The sequence below is a fragment of the Haematobia irritans genome, chromosome 3, assembly GCF_050003625.1.
Source record: "Haematobia irritans isolate KBUSLIRL chromosome 3, ASM5000362v1, whole genome shotgun sequence".
Classification (NCBI taxonomy): Eukaryota; Metazoa; Arthropoda; class Insecta; order Diptera; family Muscidae; genus Haematobia; species Haematobia irritans.
The window spans coordinates 22,504,615-22,521,647 of NC_134399.1; the positions used below are offsets into that span (position 1 = coordinate 22,504,615).

The 17,033-nt window shown below is 38.8% G+C and overlaps 1 protein-coding gene across 1 annotated transcript in view; it reads right to left on the reverse strand.

Moving 5' to 3' along the window:
• LOC142232038 (UDP-glycosyltransferase UGT4-like) overlaps positions 1-16,388 on the reverse strand; it is a 74,360-nt gene extending 57,972 nt beyond the window's left edge. Inside the window, exon 1 of the mRNA XM_075302739.1 lies at positions 15,638-16,388. Coding sequence (XP_075158854.1) covers positions 15,638-16,317 — 680 coding nt within the window. The 5' untranslated portion in view covers positions 16,318-16,388. The remainder of the gene's footprint in view (positions 1-15,637) is intronic.
• Between the last annotated feature and the right edge of the window lie 645 nt (positions 16,389-17,033).

Genomic DNA, 17,033 nt, shown 5'->3' on the forward strand with positions numbered 1-17,033 from the left:
TCTACAAAATTCATAATTAATTATCACATTAAGTTAATGAACATTAGTAAGAGCAAAGTATTTACTTGCACGATAACCCCTCAGAAACACTACAAACGCACACAAGGGGAAAATACTCATATTGAGTGAGTTTTTCCACTACTATACTCTTAAGTAAACCTAACTCTCAAAGAGAAACGTAATGAGATAGAAATGAGTAAAATTTTCTCCTTTGGGATTTAGTTTTGGGCTTCATACTCTGATTATTCTGACATTGTATGTGCAAGTAGTCTGCTTCTGTTGTTTGTGGGTGCTTCATGCAGCCCACCAACCACCAACACAATCAGTCATTTGTTGTTCATTGCCAAACATGGAATGTTGTACGTGCCCCTTTTTTGTGGCACAAACACAGTCACACATAGGTCTACAATCCTGGCTGCTACAGGAGATTTTTTGTGTTGTTTTTTATTTTTTTATTTTTTCAATGCTGTATGGAGCGTCATAATTGCGCGCTGCTGTTGTTTTTTTTTTGTTGGGATGTATATACATATATGTGTGTGTTTGTGTGAGTGTGTCTAAAAGCTACATTGTAATGAGAAAAAAAGGAAAAACAAATGAAACGAATAACAACTCATCGAGAAAAACGACAGATATGGAGGAATCTGATTTGCCATTGTCTAATTACGAAAATATTTGCAATGTTTTGCCGACGGTATATCGCCATTGTGGATTTTGGGATTTATCCTCCATGAAATAGAAAAAAGTCAGTGAATTTTGGTACCATGGCTTAGTGAAATAATTATGAAATTATGGCATATGCTCATCATTTTATTTTTTTTATAAAAAAAAATATTTTGAAAATAGGTAGAATTTTCAAATTTACTTGAAGACAAAAGATTGTAAACAATGTAAAATTGTGGAAAATGCTTTTAAAGCATTTTAGCCATAGACATGAAAGGCTGCGAATACACACTGGTAGAAAAAAAACTTTGTTATATTAATGAAATGTGTCATTAACAGAGAGTAGTTCGTAAATATAACGAAACATTTCATTATTTTTACGAATTTTCTTTTGAACAACAAAAATGTTCGTACTATTAACGAATATTTTCATTGTTTTAATGAAATTTGTTCGCCATGTAAATGAAACAAAAATTCTTTGATTAACTTTTCACGAAATTTTCTTTGTGTGTATTTTGCGAATTAAATTTCTGGTCGATTCGTTTAAAAATGCTCGCTTATAATATTCAAGAAAATCGAACCGTTGCATACATACGAGTCCAAAAGTAAAATATGAAATTTTTGTGGTTACGAGAAATCTTATCTGAAAGTAACTACTTAGAATTTAAGAGCCTTACCAATGATGATTAAGACAACGCGAAGCTCTCTTTGTGGTTAAGTCGAATGCTATCGATCTGGATGATATCAATCCTAGGTTAGGTTAAAGTACCTATTACATATGGTCACTTCTAGTTTTAACCGCTGAACCTTCTCGATTATTTTCTTCTGTTGAACCAACCAGATTGTTTCAAAAACATTAGCAGACTGCTTAAGTTAACGTTTTCCAGGTCCGCCAGTAATCTGAAGCTATATGCCCCTAAAATTTGCTTACGCCTTACACAAAATGCAAGACACTCACACAAGAGGTGTTTTATTGATTCCTTTTCCTCCGCATCATGACAGCTCATACAATAGTCATATACTTCGCACCAATAGTTTTTGCAAAATCTCCTATCAGGCAGCGACCCGTTATAGCAGATATCAGAAGTGATATCTGACGTCTCGAGAACACTAGCATATCTAGTGTGCGGTTTAGGTTTAAATGGGACCATATTTGCTTGGTGTCGTTACAATCCTTGCAATTCTCCCATCGAACATTTGCCATCATGACAGCCTTCTCACGCAGTAAGAGCTTGCAGGTAGCCAGAGGCATACCAACAGATTCTAGTTGCCCTGGAATATGTAAGGTAGTTCCTAGCCTTGCTAGCTCATCTGCTTCGCAGTTCCCCGGTATGTTCCTATGGCCAGGCACCCATATTAGGTGAATATTGTGCTGCTCAACCATCTCATTGAGAGATTTGCGGCAGTCGATGGCCGTTTTCGATTTGAGGAACACAGAGTCCAAGAATTTTATTGCAGGTTGACTGTCTGAGTATATATTAAAACCAATATTGCTTGGAGCATTACTTCTCAGCTAATTCACCACTTCTCTTATTGCTAATATTTCAGCTTGAAAAACACTACAGTGATCAGGTAATCGTATCGCTATTCGAAGTTCCAGATCTTTAGAATATACTCCGAAACCCACTTGGCCATCCAATTTGGAGCCATCAGAGTAGAAATCTATATATCTTTTATTCCCCGGGGTCCGTTTACACCACGCCTCACGCCTGTTGGGAATTAGAGTCTCAAACTTTTTGTCGAAAAGTGGTCTCCCCAAAGTGTAAGGCACATCTGGCATTATTTTGAGGACCGAACTGTGACCGTAACTTTTTTCCGACCACAGCGATAGCTCGCGCAACCGCACAGCCGTTGTTGCAGCTGACTGTTTGGCCAAAATGTCTAAAGGCAATAGATGCAGTATGACATTAAGGGAATTTGTTCCGTTCTAGCTGAATGCACCTGAGATACACAAGCACGCCATACACTGAACTTTGCTGGTGAAGTGCCGGCCACCAGACTACAACACCATATAGCATTATAGGTCTAACCACTGCCGTGTATAGCCAATGCACAATTTTTGGGTTTTGTCCCCACTTGTTCCCTATTGCCTTTTTGCACGAGTATAAAGCTACCGTTGCTTTCATCGCCCTTTCTTCAGCTTCCTGTCCAAAATAACGCCAAGTTATTTTGCACACTCACTAAAGGGAATTTCAATACCCCCTAAGGAAATGGGCCTAACCGTGGGAGTTTTGCGATCCCTGCAGTACATGACTAGTTCTGTCTTTGCAGGATTTACCCCGTCATCCGGAGTGCTCTCTGTATAATATCTCTAACTGTTGATGGGAATTTCCCCCTTACTGCTAGCGCCGCATCATTTGCGTATGCCACCACTTGTATCCTTTCTTTCTCTAGGGAAACCAGAAGGTTGTTTATAGAAGTTCGTCTAATAGCTTCAGTATACCTGGATCAACATTCAGAGTTGTCAGTGCATTTAATATCGAGCTCGGATGGACGTTATTGAACGCCCCTTCGATGTCTAGAAACACCATGATTGTAAAGGGTTATGATTGTAAACGCGTGTAAATCGGTGAAATCGTTTATTTAAAAAATCAAATTAAATTTCTTTTTCAAGTTCAATTAGTATAAAATTCAGGAAAAATATTCAGTTAGGCTTTCGCTTTTCCAAATCCGAATTGCCGGGCCTCACGCTTGACACCTGCCTTGTACAGCCACCTTCTTCGCCGCAGAAAGCCAGTTTGCCTTGAACTGCTGCTCGTCCTTAGCAGTTTTTTTTTGGTCTTCTTTAGGTTCCGCTTGACAATAGCCCAGTATTTCTCAATTGAGCGGAGCTCTGGCGTGTTGGGAGGGTTCTTGTCCTTGGGAACCACCTGCACGTTGTTGGCGGCGTACCACTCCATGGCCTTTTTACAGTAATGGCAAGATGCCAAATCCGGCCAAAACAGTACGGAACAACCGTGTTTCTTCAGGAAAGGCAGCAGACGTTTATTCAAACACTCTTTCACGTAAATTTCTTGGTTGACAGTCCCGGAAGCTATGAAAATGCTGCTTTTCAAGCCACAGGTACAGATGGCTTGCCAAACCAGATATTTCTTTGCGAACTTTGACAGTTTTATGTGCTTGAAAATATCTGCTGCCTTTCCCCTTCCTTTTGCCGTATAAAATTCCTGTCCCTGAAGCTGCTTGTAGTCGGCTTTGACGTAGGATTCGTCGTCCATTACCACGCAGTCAAACTTCATCGTGTACAGCCTCCGGGATCGCGCTTTGGCCGTCGTATTTTGTTTATCATCGCGATTTGGAGTCACTACCTTCTTGTAAGTCGATAGTCCGGCTCGTTGTTTGGCTCGATGCACGGTTGTAGACGATACACCCAGCTTATTTGCGGCATCTCGGAGAGACAGGTTGGGGTTTCGCTTGAAACTACCGACAACTCTCTTTGTCGTCTCAGCGGCTTCCGGTTTTCGATTTCCCCCCGATCCAGACTTCCTGGCTGTCGACAAACTTTCCCCAAACACTTTAATTATATTTGTAATGGTTGATTTGGCAACTTTTAGCGATTTTGCCAGCTTTGCGTGCGAGTAGCTCGGATTTTCGCGATGCGCGAGCAAAATTTTGATACGCTGCTCTTCTTGCTTGGACGGCATTTTGACAACTGAAGAGTGAATTCAAAGTAGGAGCAATATTCTACACACACACACACACCTTCAAACTGAGGGGTGTTCGTGTTTTTTAAATGCAAAATTGAAAGAAATACGTCAAGTTTAAATTGACTAAATTTTGACCGTATCACCCTTTATATTCTTGGACAGATAGTGATCTTTCAATAAAGCTGACTAGTTCATGTAATGCGGTCTCAGTAGACCTGCCCTTCGAGTATGCATGCTGTCGTTTCGAGAGCAAACTTGAATCGACGTTAGTTCTAAGAGTCTTAAGTAGGAATGATGATAAGCTGATTGGTCGGAAATCCTTCGCATTCGAGTGAGAGGCTTTTCACGCTTTAGGTAGACAAACAAAATTTTCCTTTATCTTGAGCTCTTTGCTTAAAAGCAATAAATCCAAATTTATGACAAGCATTGTAAAGAGTACCTCGAAAATTTTTTATTTGTTTTTAAAGAAAATTTTTTTATGTCAACTGAAAACTCCGTTTGTCTAAAAATTCGTTCCTCACTCGAAGGCTTTCGACACAGGTTTTTCCATCAGGTAGAGACTTGTGCTCGCTTCAGTGACGTGCTTTCTAGTTCCTCCACGAAAGGTATTCGATCTCTCCACATTGAAAGAAGAGTTTTATTTTTATTTGAGGAACGAAATTTAACTTTCTGTAGCTAAGGTGGTCTAATTTTAACAATATAACTGACATGGGATATCATTTCCAAACTGATATCCTACGTTAACATTTCTGAGTTTTCGTTTGAAGCTAAGAACGTTTCTTTAAATGCAAATAAAAAAGAAGATGAGAAATGCGCATGCATTTCCCAGACCATCATTCGTCCACTGGCATTTCAGTCCATCCTTCCTCAACTGAGAGAGTCTGATCTCTTCTAGCTCCGTGTCTTTCAACCACCTATTACTCGCCCTCCAATTGTGAACAACAGTGGATCAAGAGCCTTGCCACACTTACGCTACCATATAGCTCCGACAAATCCGAGGACCGACGGGTCTCAGTAAGCGCCTTCACCACATTCCCATTGGACCGGAACCTTTCTCATAAAGCTCTGTGTAACTTATACGTCCACTAGGGGAGCCACCGTGGATCAAGGGTTACCATGCCCGTCTTCCATACACAAGATCGTGGGTTCGATTCACCAAAAAGTTTTTCAGCGGTGGATTATCCAATCTCAGTAATGCTGGTGACAAAGCTTCTCTAAGTGGTTTCACTGTAATGTGGAACGCCATTCGGACTCGGCTATAAAAAGGAGGTCCCTTGTCATTGAGCTTAACATGAAATCGGGCAGCACTCACAATGGGCTGAATAGTCTAAGTGAGCCTGATACATCGGGCTGCCACCTAACCTAACCTAGAGGTATGTGATCTCAAGCTGTTATTTAGTCCATCATTCTGCAACTGGAAGAGTGCAAAGTCCCAAACTGCGTGTCTCATCAATCAAGAGGATTCTCTATCTATGTGACCATTAGTCATACCGCCAGTAACAATACCAGCCCCAGTCGTCTTGGAAGCCCTCCAATTGTGGACAACATTGGACCAAGAACATCGTACTCTACACCACAGATCCAATAAATCCAATGAGTCTCAGTAGTCTTCTTCACCATATCCCCATTACTTTCTCCAAAAGCTCTGTGTATCCGTTGACTAGAGGTCTCACTTTCTACGCTACCATATAGCTCAACGAATCTTAGAGCCGACAAGTATCAGTAGACTCCTTAACAACATCCCCATTGCACCAGAATCTTTCTTATAAATCTCTGTGCAACTTGTCCATCCACTAGATTTGTGTGATTTCTCTAGCTACCTTTCAGTCCGTCTTCCGTCTCGAAGCCCTCTAAATGCCGACAACAGCCGACTAATATCCCCGTCTCAAACTCTACGTTACCACATAGCTTCTTCAACAAATTCGAAGGTCGATGGGTCTGAGTAGGTGCTTTCACCACACCCCATTGAATCAGAACGTTTTACGTACATCGCCGTGTATATGGACTGAATAGTCTAAGTGAGCCTGCTACATCGGGCTGCAACCTAACCTAACCTAGGGGTAAGGGATCTCTCAAGCTGCTATTTAGTCCATCATTCTGCAACTGGAAGAGTGCAAACTCCCAAACCGCGTGTCTCATCAATCAAAAGGATTCTCTATCTATGTGACCATTAGTCATACCGCCAGTAACAATACCAGCCCCAGTCGTCTTGGAAGCCTTCCAATTGTGGACAACATTGGACCAAGAACATCGTACTCTACACCACAGATCCAATAAATCCAATGAGTCTCAGTAGTCTTCTTCACCATTTCCCCATTACTTTCTCCTAAACCTTTGTGTATACGTTCACAAGAGACCTCACTCTCTACTCTATAATATTGCTCTGACGAATCCTAGAGCCGACAAGTATCAGTAGACTCCTTAACAACATCCCCTTTGCACCAGAATCTTTCTCATAAAACTCTGTGCAACTTGTCCGTCCACTAGATTTGTGTGATTTCTCTAGCTACCTTTCAGTCCGTCTTTCTTCAGAGTGGAAGAGTACAAACTTCCTAGCCATGTGACCTTCAAGTACTCTTCTCTCAGGCCGTCAACAAGAGCATACGGTCTAGCTACCACGTGATACGGTCGGCATTACCACAAGTACTAACTCTATCCCCAGTCATCTTCAAAGCCCTGGACAATAGTAGACCAAGAGCCTCGTCACATCCTACACGGATGAAAAAGGCTGTTTTTCATATGTTTGGCTATAAACATTATATGTTTGGAACACACATTTTTAAACACAATATTTTTGAGTGCAAGCATATAATGTTCATAAACTAGCATAACATGTTTGGGACATATATGTTAATATGTTAGAACATATTATGTTTGGGACATAAAATGTTTGTAAATATAATATGCTTGGATGCAAACATATATTAATTTAGAAATAGCCTATAAACATATATGTGTTTAGTAGCTTGGAGCGCTATTTAACAGGGAGCGATATTGAATTAAGTTGGTGGTTGTTGCTTGTTATTACCAAATTAACATTTTATTTTTCCTTGGGCAATTGATCAGCTACTTTGATCCTTACAAACTGTGTGGTCCGCTGTTCGAATCCCCGTCCGGCAAAAGGTAAAATTAAAATAAAAAAAATCATACAATTGAAGTATTACAGAAAAAGGTGCTAAGAACTAAAAAATCTCGTGGAAGTGAGAAAGATGTGGGGGAATATACAATTGGGCAGAAACAAAATTTTGAGCATTCAGGTCGAAAACCTATGTTGTTAGCACCTATATTACCTGTTTATTTTCATAATTCGTTATGATTGTAAATATATAAATAAATAAATAAAATTTTGAGCACAATATTGTTTGGGAGAATTTTTTTTAAGCATATAATATTTTTGGGTGCACAATGCTTCCAAACATATTATATGTTCACATAATAACATATTGTTTTTTGGTAGACAACATTATTGAATTTGGATGCAAAAATACAAAATGTTTGGAACTTAGACTACCCAAACATATATTGTTTAGACTAATATGCTTTCAAACATATTATATATTGGAAGAGATCAAACATATAAATGTTTGGGCAATACCCAAAAATGTATATGCTTGAAGCAAAATATGTTTGGGAGTATATGTTACAGAAGCGATTTTTTGTGAGCGTGTATGCGCTAACATATAGCTCATATAAATCCTAAGACTGACGAATCTCAGTAGACTCCTTCACCACATTCTCATTGCATCATAGGTCTTCACATACATCTCCGTATAACATATCCGTCCACTACATGTATGTGATCTCTCTAGCTACCTTCCAGTTCGCTTTTCTTTAACTGGAAGAGTGCAAACTTCTAGCCGCGTGTCCTTCAGTTACTCATCTCTCAGGTCGTCAATCAAAGAATAGAAGAACCGTTAGTATTTACACTAGTAGCAACTCTGGTCCTAGTTTTCCCATCCAGGACCCATTGCACCAGAACCTTTCTTAGAAATCTCTGTGTAACTAATCCTTACACCAGAGGTGAGTGATCTCTCTAGCAGTCTTTCAGTCGGTTTTTTTTTTTCAACCGGATGAGTACAAACTTCGCAGTCCCATTTCAGCCACTCATTTCTCTGGCCGTTAATCGGAGGATGCAGTCTCTCTACTTACGTGACCGTTATGCTATGGTCACACTGGTAAATATTTGACAGAAATTAAAAAAAAGAATCCGTCGTCACAGCCAATCATAAAAGATATTTAGCTCATATTGGATATATAACATCATGTTAGGATCATTTTCCAAAAACCGTATCAAGATATTTGGAAAATGGTTCTGGAAAAAGGTTTGACTCTCATTTTGGTCAAATATTTGCCTAGTGTGACCATAGACTTAGTCACACCGCCAGTATTAACACAAATAGCATCTCTGGTCCTAGTCATCCTCGAAACCCTCAAATATGGACAATAGTAGACCAAGAGTCTTGCCACACCTTCCACGATACCGTATAGCTCCGACGAATCCTAGGACAGACGGGTATCGGTAGACACCTTCACCATATCCCCCTTGCGCCGGATTTTTTCTCATAAAGCTATGTGTATCCGCCTAATAAAGATTAACTCTCTACGCTATCATATAGCTCCGACAAATCCTAAGACCAACCCATCCAAAACCCACCGCACCAGAACCTTTCTCATAAATCTCTGCGTAACTAATCCCTCAACTAGTAATGTGTGATCTCTCTAGCTACCTTTCAGATCCCTCTTCTTTAACCGGATGAGTGCAAACTTCCTAGCCACGTGACCTTCCATAGTCATGTCTAAGGCCTCCAATCCGAGCAAGCGGTCTCTCTACCTACGTGACCGTTATTCATACAGCCAGTATTAACGCCAGTAGGTAACGCCAGCCCAAGTTGATCTCGAATCCCTCTAAATTTGGACAACAATAGTCCAAGATCATCGCCACTCCCATAACGCTACTATGCAACTTCGAAAAAAAACATAGAAATCCTAAGACCAACCCATCAAAAAACCCACCGCACCAGAACCTTTCTCATAAACCTCTGTGTAACTAATCCCTCAACTAGTAATGTGTGATCTCCCTAGATACCTTCCAGATCACTCTTCTTTAACCGGATGAGTGCAAACTTCCAAGCCACGTGACCTTCCACAGTCATGTCTGAGGCCCCCAATCCGAGCAAGCGGTCTCTCTACCTACCTGACCGTTATTCATACAGCCAGTATTAACGCAAGTAGGTAACGCCAGCGCCAGTTGATCTCGAATCCCTCTAAATTTGGACAAAAATAGTCCAAGAGCATCGCCACAACCTAACGCTACTATGCATACTAAAGGCTAACTTTCTACGCTACCATCCATCCAAGACCCACTGCACCAGAACCTTTATCAAAAATCTCTGTGTAAGTAATCCCTCCACTGGAGGTGTGTGATCTCTCTATCTATCTTCCAGCCCGTCCTTCATCAACTGGGTGAGTGTAAACTTCCCAGTCACGTGTCTTTCCATCATTCATTTGTGAAGCCTTCAATCCCAGCAAGCTGTCTCTTTACCTACGTTACCAACAGCAAGAGTCGTTCTTGAAGTTATTTAATTGTGGACAATATATGCATGCTATATATGCAATATATCATCGCTTTGCCTCTACGCTACCATAAAGCTCCGACAAATCCGAGAACCAATGGGTCTCGGTAGACATTGCAGCAGAATCTTTCTCATAAATATCTGTGTAAATTATACATTCCCTAGAGATGTGTGATCTCTCTAGAAACTTTTCAGTCCGTACTTCTTCACTGAAGTGCAAATTTCCTATCCGCTTGCCCTTCATGTATATGCTCTCTAACACCGATGCAAAATTGGTCTATGTGGAGTGAAACAATTCAGTCTCTTGTTATTCTATACCAGAGGTGATGAATTTCTCCCTTAATGCTGCCCCAATTCCGATGTTTAGCTCAATGACTAGGGATACAATCTAGCATCTGCCCCCAGTTGCATGTTATCTAAAAATTCATCTCAATATCAAATTCTTTTCTAAACAAATTCCATATCAATTTCTCATCTCATTGCCAAAGCCCCAAAAACTTTTGGCGCCATCCTCGACACCCAAAAACGGAGGCTCTATTGATTTCACCAATTAATGGAAATCATGAACCATTGAGTTAATTAACATTTCGTTTAACGAACTTTTCATTAATTTGCATATGGTGATAATAGAAATCAATTAAAGATTGAAATCACGTACTTGCTTACTTCTGCCACAAAAGATCCAAACAATTTTCAAGAAATACACCAAGAGTCCCTCACCCCTCACATCCAACTGCCTTTTCAGATTGTCTGCCTAACCATTGGCTTACTCATGTCACATTAACACCTCGCTAAAGCTAACCGCCACAATGACCATAATTCAAATTGGCGTTTCTGTTTGTTTTGGGTGCGTTTTCATGGGCGGGGAGTTGGGGATTGGAGTGATATTCGTATTGATAGCTGGTTAAGGGAACATCCATCCAATGACTTATCGATTGTATTGATTTAATTAAATATTTATTTAAGATTTGTTCACTTTTCTAATTAATAAACAAAATGGAATGGAATGATATTGAAAACAACTAAGGTAACTAGAAAATGGATTGGCTCTGTGATTAACGAACGTAATAAAATCGATAAACAATTGTCGAAAAACAAGTGCTAAAAATAGTTAAATTAATTGAATATATAATCAAAGATGGTGTAAGAGCATAGAATGTTTTGCTAAGAGGCTATGAGTTTCTCCATGAACTCAAAGTAAATTTGAATATTAATTCCTTCGAGACTGGTCCGCTCAGAGCTTAGCCTCTAAATCATAATTGACCTAAATGGAACACAGAAATGTAGGAAACTCGCACCAAAGTAAGGATCATTAAGCACCTATTCCACACAGCCCAATCTTATGACATGGTCCTTCTTTCACACGTTTGACTTTTAGAAGGATTTTTATGGCAACAAAAAAATTTATGCTCTGGTTATGTATGGGATATTGTTGCTGCAAACAACCGACCATCCAACATAAACATTGTGCTGTTAATGTTTAACAGATTTCAACTCTTCCGTTTCGTTTTTTGTTCAACCATTGGTACCTAATGATAATCATCCATACGTGATAAGCATACATATTAAAGAATTTTCATATGAGATCTTAAACAAATGATTGATACGAAATTGTTACAACATTTACCGACAAATTACTAACAATTTAAAAACAAATAAGAAGAGGGATAAAAGTCGGCTGTATGCATCGATATGATCTCTAAATTATGCTAAAGGGATTAATAAAGCCTCGAATGATTTTTTTTAGGGAAAATTAATAAAAATATAGATAGAGCGGCTGATATATATTGCAACTAACTTCAGGTTGCTATCATTTCTAAACCGCTCCCCTGACAGTTTTATTTTAGTGCTACATATTTTTATGTATTTTTATGTATACTCTAAGTATTGCCACTTCCTCAACGTACCATAAAGCTCCGACAAATTCGAGGACCGACGAGTCTCAGTAGACAATTTCATCACATCTCCATTGCACGTTTTTATATTTTATATATAGACGTTTCTGATCTCTCTAGCTACTTTTCAGTCCGCCCATCTTCACTGGATTGTAAACTTACTACGCGCATGTCCTTCACACTCCCAGGTCGTCAATCCGCGCCAGCCCGCTTTATCTACGTGGCCGTTAGTTATACCGTCAGTATTAACACAAGTAGCAACAACAGCGTGATTCGTCCTCAAAGTCATCCAATTGTGAAGAATATTTAACTAACAGTTTGGCTGATAAGTCCCCGGTCTAACAAAGAAAAACAAGTTTTTATTATTCAACATAGTTCCCTTCAAGAGCGATACAACGATTATAACGACCTTCCAATTTTTTGATACCATTTTGGTAGTACTCCTTCGGTTTTGCCTCAAAATAGTCCTCAGTTTCGGCGATCACCTCTTCATTGCAGCCACATTTTTTCCCTGCGAGCATCCTTTTGAGGTCTGAGAACAAGAAAAAGTCGCTGGGGGCCAGATCTTGAAAATACGGTGGGTGGGGAAGCAATTCGAAGCCCAATTCATTAATTTTTGCCATCGTTCTCAATGACTTGTGGCACGGTGCGTTGTCTTGGTGGAACAACACTTTTTTCTTCTTCATATGGGACCGTTTTGCCGCGATTTCGACCTTCAAACGCTCCAATAACACCATATAATAGTCACTGTTGATGGCATTTCCCTTCTCAAAATAATCGATAAAAATTATTCCATGCGCATCCCAAAAAAACAGAGGCCATTACTTTGCCAGCAGACTTTTGAGTCTTTCCACGCTTCGGAGACGGTTCACCGGTCGCTGTCCACTCAGTCGACTGTCGATTGGACTCAGGAGTGTAGAGATGTAGCCATGTTTCATCCATTGTCACATATCGACGGAAAAACTCGGGTGTATTACGAGTTAACAGCTGCAAACACCGCTCAGAATCATCAACACGTTGTTGTTTTTGGTCAAATGTGAGCTCGCGCGGCACACATTTTGCACAGAGCTTCCGCATATCCAAATATTGATGAATGATATGACCAACACGTTTCTTTGATATCTTTAAGGCCTCTGCTATTTCGATCAACTTCATTTTACGGTCATTCAAAATTATTTTGTGGATTTTTTTGATGTTTTCGTCGGTAACCACCTCTTTCGGGCGTCCACTGCTTTAACTGTCCTCCGTGCTCATTTCACCACGCTTGAATTTTGCATACCAATCACTTATTGTTGATTTCCCTGGGGCAGAGTCAGGAAACTCATTATCAAGCCTAGATTTTGCTTCCACCGTATTTTTCCCCTTCAGAAAACAGTATTTTATTAAAACACGAAATTCCTTTTTTTCCATTTTTTTCACAATAACAAAAGTTGCTTCACAAAAAACGCTCTCTCTCACAAACTAATTGACTTACAGACGTCAAATTTTGACACAAATCATTTGATGGTTGGTACTATATAAAAACAAGTATATACGGAAGTAAGTTCGGCTAGGCCGAAGCTTATGTACCCTCCACCATGGATTGTGTAGAAACTTCTTCTAAACACTGCCATCCACAATCGAATTACTTGGGTTGTGGTATCTTAAAACTTCTTAACATCGTTTTCTAGATTGCGAGTTAGTCCATACGTGGTATATATTAGACAAAAAAAGGTATGTATAGGTAAGTCTACAAATAATTACGAATCGATATGGACTTTTGCACGGTACGTAGATAGCCAGTATTGAAATATGTGGGTCGCTTATATGGGGGCTATATACAATTATGAACTTGATATGGACAAATTTTTGTGTGATTGGGGATCGATTTATCTGAGGGCTATATGTAGACCGATATGGACCTAGTTAGGCATGGCTGTTAACGGCCATATACTAGCACAATGTACCAAATTTCAACTGACTCGGATGAAATTTCCTCCTCCAAGGGGCTCCAAAACTAAATCTCGGGATCGGTTTATATTGGGGCTATATATGATTATGGACTGATATGGACCACTTTTGGCATGGCTGTTAAATATCATATACTACCACTACGTACCAAATTTCAACCAGAATGGATGAATTTTGCTTCTTTAAAAGGCACCGGAAGTCAAATCTGGGGATCGGTTTATATGGGGGCTATATATAATTATGGACCGATGTGGACCAATTTTTGTATGGTTGTTAGAGATCATATACTTACAGCATGTACCAAATTTCAGCCGGATCGGATGAAATTTGCTTCTCTTAGAGGATTCGCAAGCCAAATTTGGGGGTCCGTTTATATGGGGGCTTTACGTAAAAGTGGACCGATATGGCCCATTTGCAATACCATACGACCTACATCAATAGTAACTACTTGTGCCAAGTTTCCAGTCGATAGCTTGTTTCGTTCATTCGGAGCCATATTTCGATGTGTTACAAACGGAATGACAAAGTTAATATACCCACATCCTATGGTGGAGGGTATAAAAATTGGACTGGATAACATGACTTTCCCGAACATATACCGGAAAATGATACACCCTCTACGCTGCCTGCAAATTTCATGCAAATTTAAGTTCTTTACTAAAAAAAATCTGCAGAAGCCTATGCAAAACTCATTAAATTATGTACCGAGTTCCCATTTACGGACAACCCTCTACTTTCAATTTTCAAAATATCGGACAAAAGGTAACCCACACCCCATCGACCTGATATCGGAAAACCACGTACCCTATGTTCATTTCACAAACTACCAAGTAAAGTTTATTTCACTATTCCCCTTCCCCAACCAGATATCGAACAATCATGTACCATGTATTAATTTAATTAGCTCCTTCCACGTTCCCTGTAAATTTCAAGTAGATCGAAGAAGGTTAAATTTTGCTAAATTTTTTTTAAGGGACCCGATAAAATATCGTCAAACACCGAAGTGGATAGCACACTTAACCTTCCCTGAAAATTCCAAGTAAATCTAGAAACTTTCATTCAAGTGTGAGGCAAGGAGAAGGTTCCTTCCCCGACCAAATACCCAAACAACAGGTACACCATTTTGATTTCATAACCTTCCCCCAAGGCCACACTTGAGAATTTCAATTTTTTCAGTATTAGAGGAGGTCCCCCCTTCCCGACAAAATATCGAAAATTTATGTAGCTTATCTTGTGTAAACTTCCCAGAAAACGTCAAGCAAATTATAAGCCCGATTTTCAAAAAGCAGGGCAAGGGGCGGCCCTTCCTCCCGTCCAAATATCAAAAAATTAAATATCCAATATTAATTTCCTAACCTCTCCCCACATCCTCTGTAAATTTCAAGTACATTGGAAAAGTTTAATTGTTTCTCTGTATATACTTAAGGAGAAGCGGATGTCTCCCTATGCCCTCATATTTTTCCCCGACCAAATATTAAAAAATCAGGAACCTGATATAAATTTCATAACCTCCCCCTGTTATTCCGCAAAATTTAAGTCAGAGGATTTCCTTTTGTTTTAAAGTGGACAAAGGGGAAGTCCCCCTCTCCGACCAAATATTGAAAAATAAAGTAGCCGTTCTCTGCCTAGACGCCTCCTTCAATCTTCGCTGAAAATTTCAAGCAAATCGGATAATTTTGTTTCAAGTTTCAAAACTTCGGGTAAGGAGGAGGTCCCCCTCCGCCGCCAGGTGTAAAAAAGTGAGGTACCCTATTTTCACCACATGAGCGCCTCTTACGATCTCTGAAAGTTTGAAGTAAATCGGTTTAGCCGTTTCCGAGCTTACCCGGAACATACAAACAAACAAACAAATAAACAAACATACTTTGAGTTTTATATATATAGATTTTTATTTTTTTTTTTCTCCACTTACCTATACATCTCCTTCACCTTCCAAGCGGTAATGGGAGCAAACACATAATATTCAATTATATAGGCCATAAAATTCGTTACTCTTTGCCAAAAATCCATGGGTTGTTTGTAACCAACAAATAAACTGGCCACATAAGACTCCTCAGCCGGATTACCAATCATGGAGTTAATGGAGAAAATCGGTTGAACCATAAATGATAAGACAATGGGACATTGAAAATGTGCCCCTAGGCCCAACATAAAGTCATTCATAAAATAACCCAAAATCAGCAAATCAAAATCTCCTGCCTTACTGGTACTTAGGAAGTCCAACATTTTTGGATTATTCATGGTCGAATTAGCCATATCTAGAACTTGAGATACAGTACTACCAAATTTGATATAAACATTAGATTGCCGCCTGATCATTTCTTTGGCAAAATCTGGAGTAAATATTGGTCCTTCGATGTGAATATATTTGAGATTGGTGGCTTTAAAACAATTTGGTATAGTCGATATTATGGTAACATCATGACCATCATTGGCCAAAGTTTCAGCAACGGCAAAATGTATCAGTAAATGTGAGACCGACGGTGATGGGAAAACACATAAAATACGACTTGCATTACCACGAAATATGAGAGAAAGACCAAATACCAATGCGAAAAAACGCAATGAAAGCCAAGACGAAGGGGTCTTCATTATGGCAATTTTAATTGCAATGAAAATCGATATAAATGCCTTGTGTTCACTTGTTTTAATTCGTAGAGACTGACTATGTGAACATTTCCATGATGTAGTTATAACCATTTGTCGGATGCATTTATAAAAAGTTATTGTAATATTATCTCTCTCTCTGCGCTACTCTATCTTATTTGTTTGTTGATTATTTTATAATCGCAATAGGGAAATCGAATTGGCGTTTTACAATCATTAGGGGTATTCATTGATATTCTTAGGGGTAAAATAAAATATGAAAATTTTTGTAAACTTACAGCATTAATTATTGGCATTGCATTAACTGTTGACAAAATTTTCTATAGAAATAAAATTTTGATAAAATTTTCTATAGAAATAAAATTTTGACAAAATTTTCAATAGAAGTAAAATAATAGAAGTAAAACGTTGACAAAATTTTCTATAGAAATAAAATTTTGACAAAATTTTCTAAAGAAATAAAATTTTGACAAAATTTTCTATAGAAATAAAATTTTGAGAAAATTTTCTATAGAAATACAATTTTGACAAAATTTTCTATAGAAATAAAATTTTGACAAAATTTTCTATAGAAATAAAATGTTGACAAAATTTTCTATAGAAATAAAATTTTGACAAAATTTTTTAATTATATAATACTGATATAATTTTCTATAGAAATTAAATTTTGAAAAAATTTTCTATAGAAATAAAAGTTTGAC